Source organism: Pseudophryne corroboree, chromosome 3 (genome assembly GCF_028390025.1).
Source record: "Pseudophryne corroboree isolate aPseCor3 chromosome 3, aPseCor3.hap2, whole genome shotgun sequence".
In the NCBI taxonomy this organism is placed as follows: domain Eukaryota; kingdom Metazoa; phylum Chordata; class Amphibia; order Anura; family Myobatrachidae; genus Pseudophryne; species Pseudophryne corroboree.
This window is the reverse complement of record NC_086446.1, coordinates 434,530,195-434,548,301: the sequence shown is the minus strand read 5'-3', so window position 1 is coordinate 434,548,301 and position 18,107 is coordinate 434,530,195. Positions and strand designations below refer to the sequence as shown.

The following is an 18,107-nucleotide window of genomic DNA, read 5'->3' as shown; positions in this document are numbered from 1 at the left end:
ACCATATAAATAAACAATAATAATAAGACATGTATATATTGGGAGTAACTGTCTAGTGCAGAAAGTGATGGAGACTGCAGGTTTATAAAGCTGACAAATGTCCACCGTCTAGTGTGAAAACACTTCTGAAACTGCAATGCACTTACATTTATGCAAGAGCATATACAGTTCTGCCGGAACATATTGGTGCACAGAGCAATACTGGGATTTTTCTGGTAAAGCAGAAGATTGCACAAGCTAAGGTGAGTAGCTGAGCAGAGGAAGGTGCACGCATGAGTCTAGTTTCCTGCAGCAGTGCCAAAACATGATTTTCTTTTACAGGGAGTATTGAAATTAGCTGGTACTTTATCACTCTTTATCTGTTTCCACTTTATCACTTTGTAAGGCTTAATACATGTTGGTATCGGGATCCCGACGGCTGCGATGCAGGCTGTCAAAATACCGACAGCGGCATCCCAAAGTTTAAAATACAGACACTGGTGAATTTAGGTACCCTGATCCCTAACTCTAACCCACCTTTCCAGCAATCTAAACCTACCCCCTCCCCCACCCCCCACACACAAACACCCCAGCATATCCCTAACCCACCCTCCCCGGTGGTGCCTAACCCTAACCCAGAGGCGGGCTGGCCCGGGGGGGCAGGGCATGTGCCCCCTGGGCCACGCCACTGCCAAGGGTCACAGGCCGGCCGCCACCTTCCACTACACCAGCGGTGGCCAACCCGCTGCTCTATCTCCGCATGCGGCTCGTAAGCTCCCGCGGCGCCTCCCGCTGCCCTAGTCTGCAGTGCCCGGCGCCGGCCCGTTAGCCAATCAGAGCTCGCAGACCGGCAGCCAATGAGGAGTCTTAGCTGCCGGTCCGCGAACTCTGATTGGCTCACGGACCGGCGCCTAATTAGAGAGAATCAACACCGCCGAAGAGTGGAGACTGAGGGGCAGGTGAGGCGCATGCTGCGCTCTCCTCCCCTCACAAGCAGCAGACTGAGCTGAGCAGCAGCGCGGCGGTGAGCAGCACTTGGGGGGCGCAGTGTGGGGACATGTGTATCTTACACTGGGGGCATATGTGGCACTAGGGGGATGTGTATCTGGGACTGGGGGCATAGCTAGCACTGGGGGCATATCGGGCACTGGGGGGACATGCGTTTCTGGCATTGGGGGCATATCTGGCACTGCGGGAACGTGTATCTGACACTGGGGGCATATCTGGCAGGAGGAGACGTGTAGCTGACAGTGCGGGCATATTTGGCCCTGGGGGCATATCTGGCACTGGGGGGACATGTGTATCTGGCACTGGGGGGACATGTGTATCTTACACTGGGGGCACATCTGGAACTGGGGAGATGTGTATCTGGCAGTGGGGGCATATCTGGCACTATGGGGACATATATGTATCTATCACTGTGGAGGAATATATGTATCTGGCACTGTGGGGGCATATATGTATTTGGCACTGTGGAGGCATCCATTTTTTGGTGTATTTATATGTATGTGGCACTGTTCAAGGGCTTTATTTGTATGTGGCACTGTACAACATGACTAAAAATGGGGTTATGACACAAGGTCATACTCATTCGGTGCGCATGATATGGCTCTTACCCTTGACTACAGATCTTTTCTGGCTCTTTGCCACTGACTGGTTGGCCACCCCTGCACTACACAGCTCTGCTGAAGCCGCAGCCGCACTGACAAATTTTCAAATCTTTGGGATAATTTACACCAGGCCTAATTTTTTTTTATTAATAAACAAAAAAAACTCCATTTAAGATGGTGCCATTACTTATGGGCCACTGCTATGGACTTGCCCCACAGGCTAAAAGTTGCCAGCCAGCCCCTGCCCTAACCCTCCCCGATGGTTTGGCATCCCGGCAGTTGGGATGCTGGCACCAGGATAGTGATGGATGTCGGGATTCCGGCACCGACTTACTGAGGAGTGTCGGGATTCCGGTGTCGGTCCACGCTCCCGTCGGCCCTGGCTTGGAAAAAATAGGGTGAGCTGGGAGGTGTCACGCTGCTGAGCACAGTAACTTGCTTGGCGATGCATGCGCAGAAAATGAAGGCAGAGAGATGACCCGTCGGTACCTATATCTTAAAGGTACGCCGTACCACCCCATTTCGCCACATTTGCACCACTGGAAATGAGACAAAGAGGAGATACAATTAAGTGTGGATAGCCCCGCACATCTTTTACTGCAGCTTAAGCACAGATACCAATTCTATCAGATAAGTACCATGCCTGGAATAAAGCATAACCTTTGGAGGGTGCAAGCAAAATTAAGGATGCTAATCCTTATTGTAGGAGTTATGCTCATCATGGTACTCTTTAACTGAATTGCTGACAGCACTATAGCCTCAGTAAAATGATATGCGAGGCAACTAACACATAACTCCATCTCAAACACAGAGGTAGAGAGGGTGCAATTGTGTAGTTAGTGTTTCTTGCTGTACGGAAAGCATGTCCATTCCCATTCCACATCCGGTCTGTGCCTCCATGTTGAGTGTCAATGGAGAAGTGCATTTCCAGGAGCATGCCAAATGTATTAAAAAAAGGTGTACACATACAAAATTTACAAAGTAAGGAAAACAAGTCCCAATGTCCCTTCAGTTTGTTGATTTATTAAAGTAATAAAATGTTATTCTATTGAAACAGGTGGTTATACTGAGCACATTTACACCGTGCGCCTCAGAAGATTTTTGTGGTCTCTCACCCCGGAGCAGAGAGTGGATCTGCATCTAGAAGTGTGCCTGACGGGCCAAAGTAACTGTAATCCATAAATTACCTGCTGGAAGTACTGTATCTAGTGGTGTCCCTGATTTGCCACAATTCCATGACGTAGCTGGCAGCACGTGGATTCAGCCACTCATTTCAATTTGAATGGTTTTTGAAGAGTGAGAGGGCATGTATTCGATAGAGGAGGTATAGTAGTAAGTACACTTGAAGCAATGCAAATAAAAAAGCTAAAAATGTAAAATTGTGAATCTTGAAATAAACACAGCCCTGAAAATCCATCACCAGATATATAAAACATACTGGGGGTGATGTATCAAACTTTGGAGAGATAGATTGGTGAGATATAGAGCACCAACATTTCAGCTTCTGTCATTTTTCAATAAGTCTGTAAAATGACAGTTAGACGCTGATTGGTTGGTACTTTATCTCTCTCCACTTTATCTCTCTCCACGGTTTGATACATCTTCCCCCAAGGAAATGTAATTAAGGAGATAATCCAATTTCTCAGATTACATTTGAAAACACACAAAACGGTAAAAAGTGAATTGGGACCTATACATAGCAGCACAAAATGGGGGGGGGGGGCATATTCACACAAAAGAAGAAAGACGTGTGACACCTCTGCATTTACCATTTGCTCTGTATAAACATACATTCGGATTTATGTAAATGTTTAGGACAACCATAGAACTTTTCCTGGTAGTTAAGGTTTCTCATGCTAATATTGGCATTATCCAAATAATGCTGACATTACGACCATATGCATGCATTCTGTACGCATACCCATTCAGACAGAGACATATTCCATTACAGATCCAATAGTATGTTTTTATTTCTATATCACAGTAAAACAGAACATTATATGGACAGACACATTTTGACACAATATTACACAGGCCTGGTGTGTATATATCTCTATTCCACAATGTAATTCCAACACCACCTTCCAGAACATTCTGCCTCCTATATGTTGTGGCTTTCCAGCTGTTCTAGTCTCTGACGCAGGGGGTACAGTTTTCTAATTGATATACTGTAATGTTAACTTTAAACTGTTTATTTATAACGCAAAAGCTTATCCCATACAATCCTCAAATTCATTTGACATTTGGTCCCATAGAAGTTCTTTGATGACCATAAAACAAAATGGCAGCCATATAATATTGAACCCTTTATATAGAGGTCTCGTGGAGCCAATTCGTAAGATGAGAACCAGCCAAGCTTGAAATGATGGAAAATGAAGAGTGATCGCCATATACAAGTGCATGCCAAGCAAAACTGTGGGATTTAGGGTGGGGTTATATCTGAGTCATGAAGTAATGTTAACCCCTTCACTTATAGGGGTCCGTCTGTGTATAAGAATCTATCAACAACCATCTGTTTCTCATGCCTAATAGAACATGGAACATGTGGAAACTATGGGACAGAGAAGAACAGGGCAAGGACAATCTCAAAATAGCCTGGCTTACAATGCTAGATATTTCCACTGGTAAATATTACCGTAATGATGTACAGGGCAGCAGGACTGTGAAACATTAGATCCTCTGTATGATATGTCTCTACTCCCTATCACAGAGCTCCAACCCGTTGCTTTGCATTTCTTCGTTATATAAACTGTATTTTAAAGAGTTTGCAGCTAGGTCAAATGCACCTTATGTTACTGCTGTATTAAAAACCCCATCCCACCCTGGTTGTAGTGACCCTGTTGTTATTACCCCATGCCACCCAGTTACCCACCCCTATGCTTCCCACCACCCATAAATCCCCAGCTGCCCCAGAGATCTGAGACAGCCAGGAGCTGAAGTCCTTGGCTGGGCCCTCTCTGGTAAATGGATGGGCTCACACTGAATTACTGGGGTACTGTGACCAGCCCACCTCCTTGTACGTTTCCTGTATGTGGCTGTATATGTGGATCCGTAATTTGCTCCAAGCTAGCTGTACGTCAGGGGTGAACTCTTTGGCAAACTCTTCTGCGATGACCTCCAGAATCACCCCAGTCAGGATCTAGTACAAAGAATCAAAGCAATGAACATTAGCAAATAGCATTATGTTGCCATATAAAGTATAGGTTGAAACATGAGCAAGTACATGTAGGTGGCAATTCAATTCCTTGTGATGTACAGTCACTGTGTCTGGTACCTCGCCCAGAATTACAGTGGTCAAGCATTGCAGATTTTCCTCCACACCTCTATGTGAAAGCTACAATGTTGGTGGCTGCAAGGTTCTGGAAAAATAGTAAGAAGACAGGCACCCTGTGGCCATAGCATTAAATTGAATTGCAAGAATGATCAGGATGATATTTTTCAATCAAAATGTAGCCAACTTTGCTTTTAGTATATTCTTCTTTTTTAGTCATTCTCATACTGACTATAAAAGGGGTATTATTATCGAATAGTTACCAGCCTGTCAAAATGACGCAACAATTAAACAGTAACGTCAGCGTCAGTGGCTGTGCACGCCCAAAGACCTGAATTGCTCCGTTGGTCGCCAGCTGGTGGGTGCCGGCATGCAAAACACTTAAATCCCCCCCATAGAGTTGAGGAGTAATTTGTATAGGATTATGCTACCTCTGAATGTAGCTGGATGATGCAGTCCAAAACATGTCCAAAGGGATTGTGACATAAAATCAAAGTTCAAACTTAAGTGGCAAATGTACTAAGCCTTGGAGAGTGATAAACTGAAGAGAGATAAACTACCAACCAATCTGCTCCTGAGTGTCATTTTTCAAACACAGCCTATAACATGCCAGATAGGAACTGATTGGCCCGTACTTTTTCTCTCTCTGCTTTATTTATCTCCAAGGATTAGTACATATACCCTTAAGACGAAAATTAATTTAGCAAATGTAGCCCTGCATTGTGAGACAGCCACAGGGAACCATGAAGGTTACCAGTACAGTATTTACCAAACTGCAGGAGATGAGCAAAATTTGTTATGTACTGCTTATGGGGAAAACTGTAAATAGTTTTAACGTTTCATTTTTGGGTGCATAATCACTTGAACGTTACCAAAGGATTCATGTATGGACAACATGAATATATTTGCAATATGAAAACAATTTAAAGATTACTCTATTATCCCTTATTAATCCCTCTATTTATATGGTGCTAGAAGGGGTCTACAGAGCCTTATAAAGTGCAGAAACAGAAACAGAATGAACAAAAGAAGAAAAAAGTGACTTACAGTACAGAACATTGCAGGACAAGGACATGGTTTACATACATTGCTGCATCAGTGGTTATAGGGGGTCATTCAGATCTGATCGCTGGGCTGCTGATTTTGCTGTCCTGCGTTCAGATAGTCGCCGCCACTTTGTGCAGTCTGTGCGCAGCCCAGGACTTACTCCTCCAGTGCGATAGAATCAGGCTGATCGGGGAGCCAGCGCTAACGTCACACATCCGCCCTGAAAACACTTGGGCACGCCTGCGTTTTTCCGGACACACCCTGTAAATGCTCAGTTGCCACCCACAAACGGGTTCTTCCTGTCAACCACCTTGTGAACGCTCGTGCAAACTGATTTTTCGCACCATCCCGTCGCTGACCGGCGATGCCCGTTGTTGTTGTCCGATGCGTGTGCGTATTTCGATGCATACGCATGTGCAGTTAGGACCTGATCGCCCGCTGTGCAAAGATGCAGAGCAGCGATCAGATCTGAATGATCCCCATACTACTCAAATAAGCAGCAGAGCAGCAGAACCGGAGAATAATGTACTGTTGTAGGCAGTAGGAAATATTTGATGGTATAAGTAAGGGATGGAAATGCACATGAGGGAAGATGGCTCTGCTCATGAGAGCTTACATTCTAAAGGGGAGGGACAGACAGACAGGGGTGACACAGATAGGGGAGACAGTGAGCAAGATGCATTGAGCCAGGGTCTAGGGTGGGAGCTGGAAGGCTTTGATAAAGAATCGGATCTTGAGAGCCCATTTGAAGTTTTATGGTGAGTCTGATAGGGAGAATGTTCCAGAGGAAGGGAGCAGCACTGGCAAAATCATGGAGGTGGGAGTGGGAGGAAGTAATCAGTTGGAAGGAGAGGCGACATTCATTTTTGGAAGGAAGTGGGCAGGTGAGAGTGTGAAGAGAGATAAGGTCAGAGATAAGGTAGGAGAGGAGTGGATGAGGGCTTTATAAGTGAGTGTGAGAAGTTTGAATTGGGTTCTGAAAGGGGAGGGGAGCCAGTGTAGGACTTGTAAGAGAGGTGGGGCAGATGTAATGCGTTTGGAGAGGAGATGAGCCGGGCAAGAAGCACTGAGGACAGATTGGAGTGGAGATAAGTGGGAGACAGAGAGGCCAGATAAGAGGCAGTTACAGTACTCCAGTATAGATATGTCAAGTCAGTGGATCAGGGTCAGAGTTATCTCCAGGGTGATCCTGATCCTTAAGATATTTCTGAGATGGCAGGAATGCGAAAGGAACTAAATGTATGGTTTGAAGAGAGGGAGGAATCGAGGATAAATCCAAGACAGTGCACTTGGGTGCTAGAGGAGACTGTGCTGTCAGTAGATAATGAAATTGTGAGAGGTGAGGTTATTCAGGAGGGTCAGAAGATGATCACCTCAGACATGATCTATCTTAGATATAAGTTTAAGAAAGAGCTGAGAGAGACTGGAAGAAATGGCAGATAGACAGCTGGAGATACGAGTGAGGAGAGATGGGTAAAGGTCTGGGGAGGAGAGGTAGATGTCAGCACAGAGATGACATTGAAAGCCAAAAGAGTGAATGAGCTCACCTAAAAAAACAGACTTACTGGCAGAGGAAATGGAGGGAAGTGGAGTTATGAGAGGAGAAGGAGACAGAACAGTCAGAGAGTAAGGACAGCCAGGAGAGGGCAGTATCACACAGAGTGAATGATTTGCAGAAGGAGAGGATGGTCCACCATGTCAAAAGCAGCAGAGAGGTCGATGAGCATAGTGTAGTGGCTCTTGTATTTGACAGCAAAGAGATCATTGCTGACTTTAGTGAGGGCAGTTTCCATGGAGTGGAGGGGACAAAGCTTCACTGAAATGAGTCATTCAGGAAGCAGGAGGAAAGAAAGGAGGTAAGGTAGTTGTAGACAATTTGCTCAAAGAGTTGGAGGCAAATAGGAGGAGAGAAATGGGGCGGTAGTTAGAGAGAGTGTCAGGATCAAGGATCAAGTTAGAGAGAGTGTCAGGATCAAGGATGGTTTTAATTTTTAATAATGGGAGAGTCAAGTGCAGAAGGAGTAGTGCCTGATGAGATGGACATGGATAAGATGGGAAAAAGTAAGAGGGTAAAGGTAGTAGATGAGGTAGGAGGGGATAGGGTCAAGGGGGGAAGATGAAATGGGGAAAGACCAAATGAGGGCCAAGACTTTATCTGCAGATAATAGGGAGAAAAAAAATCAGAATTAATAAAATGGATGGGAATGGGAAGGCTGGGAAAGGATGTAGATGTGTGGAGCTGCCACAGTGAGTATTGACCGCTATACATTGTATAAGGGAAACGGCTTGGTCAGGGCAGTGCTGTAACAAGACTCAGGAGTGCCCTGTGACGGCCCCAACCCTTAAGTGCATGATGTCACACAGAGGAGACGGGGGCCGCAAGCACTGGGAAGTGCTTGCAGCAGGGACTCATCTTCATAGATAGATAGATAGATAGATAGATAGATAGATAGATAGATAGATAGATAGATTTAGTGCAACATAATTTTTCCAGCTGAAACAGTGACCTGTGATGCCAGTTGAGGAAAACGACAGTAATCCCCATATACTGTACAGTATCTGTCTAAATTGCACGGAGTCTCACTGTGGCTGCAGGAGTAAGAGTAAAGGTGAGTTAGTCTGCCAGTGACCCAGAGTATGCTTATTCATACTGGCAGACTGCCACTACAATGCTTAAGGTGCATACACACTTGCCGAGAAAGTAAACAACATTGCTCATTCTCACCCTTCCTCGGCAAGTGTGTATGCTGGCGTCGAGGAGCGATGTGCGTCCCTGCAGGTCGTTAACGACCCTCGCTGTTAGCCATGCATGCAGCTCAATCTGGACTGTTGTCTAAGAGCTGCCTGCATGGCCCGGCCACAGCGTGACGTCACTGAGCGGTATGGTCGTCATCATCGCTCAGTGTGTATGCACTGCTGCCAAACGCCCACCCGGGGGGGTGGGGGGGGGGGGGGGTGGACACTAGGCAACTCCACTCATAGAGCACGTCACCTAGTGTGTACCCACCTTTTGTCTTGTGAGTGAGACATAGTCAAAGTCTCATGTTGTAATACTAGGCACACACCTATACAGTTGTCATGTCATTCTTTCTATTCCCGACTTGTTCATGAGATATCTTAAGAGTGTGTACACTCCTTTGATCATGTTTTATCAGAAGAAAACTGGTTGTACCTGATGATCAGGTTTTATGTGCTGTGTAATTTGCATCAGTTCGATGGTACAATGGCCCTCATTCCGAGTTGTTCGTTTGCTAGCTGCTTTTAGCAGCATTGCACACGCTAAGCCGCCGCCCTCTGGGAGTGTATCTCAGCATAGCAGATATGCGAACGAAAGATTAGCAGATTTGCGAATAGAAAATTCTTAGCAGTTTCTGAGTAGCTCCAGACTTACTCAGCCATTGCGATCAGTTCAGTCAGTTTCGTTCCTGGTTTGACGTCACAAACACACCCAGCGTTCGCCCAGACACTGCCCCGTTTCTTCAGACACTCCCGCGTTTTTCCCAGAAACGCCAGTTTTTTCGCACACGCCCATAAAACGGCAAGTTTCCGCCCAGAAACACCCACTTCCTGTCAATCACACTCCGATCACCAGAACGATGAAAAATCCTCGTTATGCCGTGAGTAAAATACCTAACTTTTGTGTAAAATAACTAAGCGCATGCGCTCTGCGAACCTTGCGCATGCGCAGTAAGCGACTAATCGCAATATAGCGAAACTCGGCAACGAGCGAACAACTCGGAATGAGGGCCAATGGGGGTAATTCTGAGTTGATCACAGCAGGAATTTTTTTAGCAGTTGGGCAAAACCACGTGCACTGCAGGGGAGGCAGATATAACATGTGCAGAGAGAGATAGATTTGGGTGTGTTGAGTTCAATCTGCAATATAAATTGCAGTGTCAAAATAAAGCAGCCAGTATTTACCCTGCACAGAAACAAAATAACCCACCCAAATCTAACTCTCTCTGCAAATGTTATATCTGCCCCCCCCTGCAGTGCACATGGTTTTGCCCAAGTGCTAAAAAATTTCCTGCTGCGATCAACTTGGAATTACCCCCAATATCAGATAATAAGTGTGTATGTACTTTCAACCATCCTGTCCGATGCTCCTCCAGCAGCATGATTGCACAAGTGTGTATCTAGCTTAAGTTTTGCTACCACTAACTTGGAAGTTATCTCACCCTCACCACAAGACAGGCAAGAAGATTAATGATATTACATCAGGCATCATGTAAGGATGAGGGCAGTCATATGTACTACAGATGAGGTGTGGAGGGACGAAATGTGGTACAGAGATGACAGGGGAGGGATACATTTGTTACATCTCAGGGCATAGTATCCTCCATGGCATTGTCATTCCCCCTAGTTGACATGTTCAAACCCAACCTACAGAGCGCAGTTGCTTGTAGCAACATGCACCCTTCTGTGCTCATTGGGACTTTCTCAATGTTGGTAGGCATGAAAGAGGATCCTCTTTACCTATTGTAAGCTTTGTGCATTTCATTGCGATTTCTTCATATAACAAAATCTCCCAGTCTGGCCCTCACATCAAACGTCGCACACCTCTGATTTTGAGCATTAACTTTATGAGCTTTTTAAAGTACATTATTATTAATTTTTTTTTCATTTAATAATGGGATTTTGGTCACCACTGGTGCATCAGGTCAACACTGTTGGCTGTAACATAGGGCCTAATTCAGAGTTGATCACAGCAGCAAATTTGTTAGCAGTTGGGCAAAACCATGGCCCTCATTCCGAGTTGTTCGCTCGTTATTTTTCTTCGCATCGGTGCGATTTTCCGCGAACTGTGCATGCGCAATGTTCGCACTGCGGCTGCGTCAAGTAAATTTGCTAAGAAGTTTGGTATTTTACTCACAGCATTACAAGGTTTTTTCTTCGTTCTGGTGATCGGAGTGTGATTGACAGGAAGTGGGTGTTTCTGGGCGGAAACTGGCCGTTTTATGGGTGTGTGTGAAAAAACGCTGCCGTTTCTGGGAAAAACGCGGGAGTGGCTGGAGAAACGGGGGAGTGTCTGGGCGAACGCTGGGTGTGTTTGTGACGTCAAACCAGGAACGACAAGCACTGAACTGATCGAACTGGAAGAGTAAGTCTGGAGCTACTCAGAAACTGCAAAGAAAAGTCTTTTCGCAATATTGCGAATACTTCGTTCGCAATTCAGCTAAGCTAAGATTCACTCCCAGAGGGCGGCGGCTTAGCGTGTGCACTGCTGCGAAAAGCGGCTAGCGAGCGAACAACTCAGAATGAGGGCCCATGTGCACTGCAGGTGGGGCAGATATAACATGTGCAGAGAGAGTTAGATTTGGGTGGGGTGTGTTCAAACTGAAATCTAAATTGCAGTGTAAAAATAAAGCAGCCAGTATTTACCCTGCACAGAAACAATAACCCACCCAAATCTAACTCTCTCTGCACATGTTATATCTGCCCCCCCTGCAGTGCACATGGTTTTGCACAACTGTTAACAAATTTGCTGCTGCGATCAACTCTGAATTAGGCCCATTGTGCTATTTAGGTTAATGTAAGAGGAAGATTAAAAAGAAAACAATAATAAGGGCTGTAAAAATTGCACAACTACAAACCTTTACACTAGCATGCAGGGAAACGCCCAGCACAGGGCAAGTCTGCCTCGCATGCCTGGTCCTCCTCCCCCACTCCCCGCTAACATGTGAGCGCTCACATGATAAGGGAAGCCCCCTAGCTGCGAAGGGAGACAGCTACCCGCCATGTTTTAGCTTGCATCGGCTGCATGTTACGTCACGCAGCCAATGCGGCCCACCCTGCAAACGGTCCGGACGACGCCCCGCGAACGCCCCTGCCTGTCAGTCAGGCAGAGGCATTCGCATATGTGAGATGTTGTCACATCTCACTGTGTGTGCACGTGCAGTGTGGCCTCTGTGCATGAGCACAGGCCAGAAGGGCTTCAGCATGCGAACGCCCATGCTGAATTAGCCCCGAAAGCTGTAGTTTTTCCTAATTAAATTATTTGCAAACGGAGTTAAGTGTAGACAGCATTTTTGTGCATACACAGGGGTGGCTGGAATCGATTCAAAAAGAACTGTAGTTACTGTACTGTATGTCACAGGTTTCTAGTGTACTGACTGCTGAGGCTGCATTAGAATTCATATAAATTTAGCTTATTAAATTGCTATCTCCACTGTTTGCAGGTGGAGGGTTTTTAAAACATGCTTAGAATTTACAATGATCAGATATGAGCTGGGTCTTTATACAGTAGTAGCTGTACAGGAGCCACTCACCTTAAAGAATACAGGGTCCACCTTGTGTCTTACTGCATGGCTTTTGCCCACAATTGCAAGGACAGTGGTCACCTTTTCTGGATCCCCAAGGTTTTCAATTACACTGTTGATAGCCCCCATCACCCTCAGACCATGCTTGCGCAGCTGAGAACTGCGCTCCATCTCCAGGGGGTCTTCCAGGTCTTTAAACTGGGTGAAGTATTGCTTGGCAGAGGGGTAGTTGACAAAGAACCTTATTTGGAGAGCAGCAGACGGAACATATGGAAAGGGGAAAATAAATATAGAGATTCAGACTTTAATGCAACAGACAACAATAATACCCAGGCTAATCATTACTTATTAAATCTGTTTTTATTGAAAACATGTTTTTAGCTTACAGTTGATCAATAAACAACTTTATCTTTGTGACAAAATAATTATTTATAAATATAGTCTTTTCATTTTGGTGAACTGATTTGCATATATAAGGTGCACTACTCTCTGCCATTGGGAGTTTCCTCCTTGTTGCATATCTTCCAGATCTCAGTATGTATCTCCATGTTTCCTTCACCATCCCTTCAGGCCATAACAGGCATCTGCCACATGCCACCCTACACTGACTTACACAGCCCCAAGACATATGACTTACACAGCCCCGAGACATATGACTTACACAGCCCTGAGACATATGACTTACACAGCCCCAAGACATATGACTTACACAGCCCCGAGACATATGACTTACACAGCCCCGAGACATATGACTTACACAGCCCTGAGACATATGACTTACACAGCCCCAAGACATATGACTTACACAGCCCCGAGAGATATGACTTACACAGCCCCGAGAGATATGACTTACACAGCCCCAAGACATATGACTTACACAGCCCCGAGAGATATGACTTACACAGCCCCAAGACATATGACTTACACAGCCCCGAGACATATGACTTACACAGCCCCGAGACATATGACTTGCACAGCCCCAAGACATATGACTTACACAGCCCCGAGAGATATGACTTACACAGCCCCGAGAGATATGACTTACACAGCCCCGAGAGATATGACTTACACAGCCCCAAGACATAACTTACACAGCCCCGAGACATATGACTTACACAGCCCCAAGACATATGACTTACACAGCCCCAAGACATATGACTTACACAGCCCCGAGACATATGACTTACACAGCCCTGAGACATATGACTTACACAGCCCCAAGACATATGACTTACACAGCCCCGAGAGATATGACGTACACAGCCCCGAGAGATATGACTTACACAGCCCCAAGACATATGACTTACACAGCCCCGAGAGATATGACTTACACAGCCCCAAGACATATGACTTACACAGCCCCAAGACATATGACTTACACAGCCCCGAGACATATGACTTACACAGCCCCAAGACATATGACTTACACAGCCCCGAGAGATATGACTTACACAGCCCCGAGAGATATGACTTACACAGCCCCGAGAGATATGACTTACACAGCCCCGAGACATATGACTTACACAGCCCTGAGACATATGACTTACACAGCCCCGAGACATATGACTTACACAGCCCCGAGACATATGACTTACACAGCCCCAAGACATATGACTTACACAGCCCCGAGAGATATGACTTACACAGCCCCGAGACATATGACTTACACAGCCCCGAGACATATGACTTACACAGCCCTGAGACATATGACTTACACAGCCCCGAGACATATGACTTACACAGCCCCGAGACATATGACTTACACAGCCCCGAGACATATGACTTACACAGCCCAGAGACATATGACTTACACAGCCCCGAGACATATGACTTACACAGCCCCGAGACATATGACTTACGCAGCCCCGAGACATATGACTTACACAGCCCCGAGACATATGACTTACACAGCCCCGAGACATATGACTTACACAGCCCCAAGACACGGTCAGCACACCTATCTTATGAAATACTCTGTGCTGCTATCAGCCACGATTGGATAGATGTTGTTGTTTCCCTGCCTGATCTGAAATGTTGCACAGATCCTAATGTAATGATGGGATACAACATGTTACATGCCTTCTGGTGACACATGCTAAATCTGAGTCACACATGACAGTTTCATTAGTTTTAAGCAGACTGTGGGGTATGCGGTCAGCATTGCGTTAGACGGGATCCTGTCTGTCACAATACCGACACCGGGATCCCGCCAGAGACACCATACCACTGCCAGAATACCGGCGAGGTAGGTATTCCCCCTCTGTAGACGGGGAATAGAGGGAGAATAGAACCTATGGCGAGCCAAGCTTGCCACCGAGCCCGCAAGGGGCTTCATTGCACTCGCCTCCCCTGTCGGCATTCTCATGACTGGGATCCCGACGTCGGTATAATGACCGCCAAGATCCCAGTCGCCAGGATCACATACTGATCCTGACTGTCGCAATTGTGATTTTGTTTTCCAGAATTACAGGTAAGATAATATGCAAATGCTAGTTTCAGCGTACCCTTGTTGGACTGTGCATGCCCTGAGATGCCCACTTTCAATGCCTATGGACAGTAGTCCTGAACACTCCACCATCAGTGCACCATTGACAGCTGGCAGGTGCAGTGCCTCCATCTGAAATTCCTCTAAACATGGCTTTTGTGGCTGTGGATCTGCATTTGGGAACGGAGCTGTATTCACTAACATGCCTGTGACTCTCCCATAACACTCACATAGGACGGCCTATTTTGCGTTCACTTCAGGCCACCTCCCAGTCACTTCCCAGAACCACCCATGAGTTTACACTGGCAGTTCCATTGTCAGTGACTCCATATACTACAGTGTACACTCACAGGAAAGCAGGGGTTTTAAGGACATTTCCTGCATGTGCAGAAGCAAATAATCGCTCAACTGGGCACATATCAGGGTTGTGTCCTCCACTAATTCAGGCCCTGTAAGTCAAACAAGTCATTTCTAAAAATATATTACAATTTGATCTAAAAGATCAGAAAAACAGTTTCAGTGCTATAGAAATGTAGGACACTGTGAGGCTGATGTACACACCCATCTGTATATATTCTTGCATGTTTTCGCATGGTGCATACTCCGATACCAAGCAACCACAAGAACGGGCAATGCACTTCAGTTGAATCTCCCCATTAAAGGGCATAACTGAGCTATAATGTCGCACTGACTTACATTAGCTTTACAGCCTCTGCTTTGCATACTGGGAGATGCCATAAAGATAACTGTGCACTTGTGTTGGACTGAAGCTGTTTGCAAGTGCCAATAATGATTTACTGTACCACTATCATCACATGTTGAACCATATAGCAACTGGAATGCCTGAGTCAATCACACTTGCTCACATATTTATCATGAATGTCTAAAATTCCAGTGAGCAGGTGACTACTATTGACCTGTGTATGGTTTAGTCATGAGTGTTTTCAGAGCTATTTATCCCACATTGAGAGCTTGGAAAATTATCATTGTTCATATGCATGAAAATGTGCAGATAAATTGTCTCTCAAAAAAGAAAAGAAAAAACGGGTATTAGTGCAGGTCAAATAACATAAATATTGGACATAGCCATAAAGGAATGATTTACTGTTGGTTTTCATTTAAATTTTAATTGTTAGAGAATATAATGCAGATAGTCTCAACCACACATTTCAAAACCAATCTGTGGTTATTTATATAAATATTCAGTAAGAGATATGAGTAAAGATCATATTGCAGATAGAATGGTAATGCATTTCTTAGCACAGAGGCTGCTTTTCTTGTCACTTTATCTGGTGAGGTGAAATGAGGCAGGCATACATAGTTAATGACAGATCAGTGCATCTCATTGACCATAATGTCACATTCTGAAAGCTATGGATTGCTGACTGACTGGCTGTACCAAACAACATTTCTACATCAAAGCATATGCAGATATGGGAATAGTTTGGAATCATTCAGAAAAAAAGAACCATACAAAAATGATAATACAAAAGCAGTGTTAAGTGTTCTGGAAGGAATTATGGGCCCTACACACTTGGCGACATACATGGGCGATATGAACGACATCGCTCATAAGTGAACGATATATCGTTCATGTCGTTTAGTGTGTAGGCACCAACGATGAACGATTCGCGTCTCCGCGGTCATTCATCATTAGTTTTTCCTCGTTTAGCATAGCAAGCCAATTTGGACGATGGTCATTAATCGTTGAAAACGATCATCGGCCAAATCGGAAACATCGCCAAGTGTGTAGGGCCCATTACACACCTCAATGATTGTATTGCCGAAACCTCTCACATCTGTACTTCTAAACTCTATTTGAAATTGTTTGGTGGTTCCACTGGGCCACTGGGATAAATCTGTTATGTGCGTCTAAGTATGATGTTTAGTATCACATCCCCGGAGAAAGCAGAATGGCAACTTCCACTTTCATAGTTATTATTAAAACTGACTTATATAGCACCAGCATACTTTACAATTAGGAACAAAGGCCCTCATTCCGAGTTGTTCGCTCGTTATTTTTCTTCACATCGGTGCGATTAGTCGCAAACTGTGCATGCGCAATGTTCGCAGTGCGCCTGCGCCAAGTAAATTTGCTAAAAAGTTTGGTATTTTACTCACGGCTTAACGAAGAAATCTCTTCGTTCTGGTGATCGGAGTGTGATTGACACGAAGTGGGTGTTTCTGGGCGGAAACTAGCCGTTTTATGGGTGTGTGCGAAAATACGCAGCCGTTTCTGGGAAAAACGCGGGAGTGTCTGGAGAAACGGGGGAGTGTCTGGGCGAACGCTGGGTATGTTTGTGACGTCAAACCAGGAACGAAACTGACTGAACTGATCGCAATGTAGGAGTAAGTCTCGAGCTACTCAGAAACTGCTAAGAAATTTCTATTCGCAATTCTGCTAATCTTTCGTTCGCAATTCTGCTAAGCTAAGATACACTCCCAGAGGGTGGCGGCTTAGCGTGTGCAATGCTGCTAAAAGCAGCTAGCAAGCGAACAACTCAGAATGAGGGCCAAAACACAGTAATAAAACAAGATTGGGTATTAACAGACAAAGCTGTAAAGGGCCCCATACACTAGAGCGATAATGCCCGATTTCATCCGATTTCGGGCATTCGGCCCACTATACCGGATGAAATCGGGCATTTTGGAGGTGTTTCCGATCCGATGCACGTTCCCGTGAGCATCGGATCGGATTCTCCAGATTGAATGTGCTGCACATTCAATCAGGTCCGACCTGGGGGCATGGCTGGGATCGCCCAAGACACATCGTATGCAAAAGGACAGCATACGCTGTATCTTGGCCAATCCTGTTCCCCCGGGAGGCTGCCGGGGTGATCACCTGCGACATGTAGTCGCATAAGTGTATGGGGCCCTTAAGAGGGCTCTGCTTGCTCACATACTACAATCTGTAGTTGTATAGTTATTATCAGTGCTTAAAGTGGTCCTAGAGAGGTGGTGGAACTCACCCCCCTCCCCACGGCGCCCATGAAATAAAGGTATTGCGCGCGCCTACGGCGCGCGCAGCAAAAAGGGGGTGTGGTCTCAAAAAGAAAGGGGCGTGGCCACACAATAGTAATAATGCCCACAATAGTAGTACCCAAGTGGAAATTTTGAAGTGGGGGTATGGAAAAGTGAAGAGTGCAATTATGTGCGCACCGAAGGCGCGCGCACTCCTGACAAGGGGGCGTGCCCTTCAGTGTAGTTTACCACACCATATACCCCTTATACACATTATGCACCACAATAGTAGGACCCCTTTCACATTATAGCTCACAGTATGAGCCGAAATTCACATTTATACCACACAGTATGAACCACATTCATATTACACCACACAGTATGGGCCAAATTCACATTACACCACACAGTATGAGCCAAATTCACATTACACCACACGGTATGAGCCGAAATTCACATTACACCACACAGTATGAGCCGAAATTCACATTACA

General features: G+C 45.5%; 1 protein-coding gene across 1 annotated transcript in view; it reads right to left on the bottom strand.

Moving 5' to 3' along the window:
• Nucleotides 1-3,534: 3,534 nt before the first annotated feature.
• Nucleotides 3,535-18,107, bottom strand: part of CYGB (cytoglobin) — a 29,100-nt gene continuing 14,527 nt past the window's right edge. Inside the window, exons 2-3 of the mRNA XM_063960417.1 lie at nucleotides 12,177-12,408; nucleotides 3,535-4,728 (exon numbers count right to left, since the gene is read on the bottom strand). Of these exons, the coding sequence (XP_063816487.1) occupies nucleotides 4,564-4,728; nucleotides 12,177-12,408 (397 nt within the window). The 3' untranslated portion in view covers nucleotides 3,535-4,563. The remainder of the gene's footprint in view (nucleotides 4,729-12,176; nucleotides 12,409-18,107) is intronic.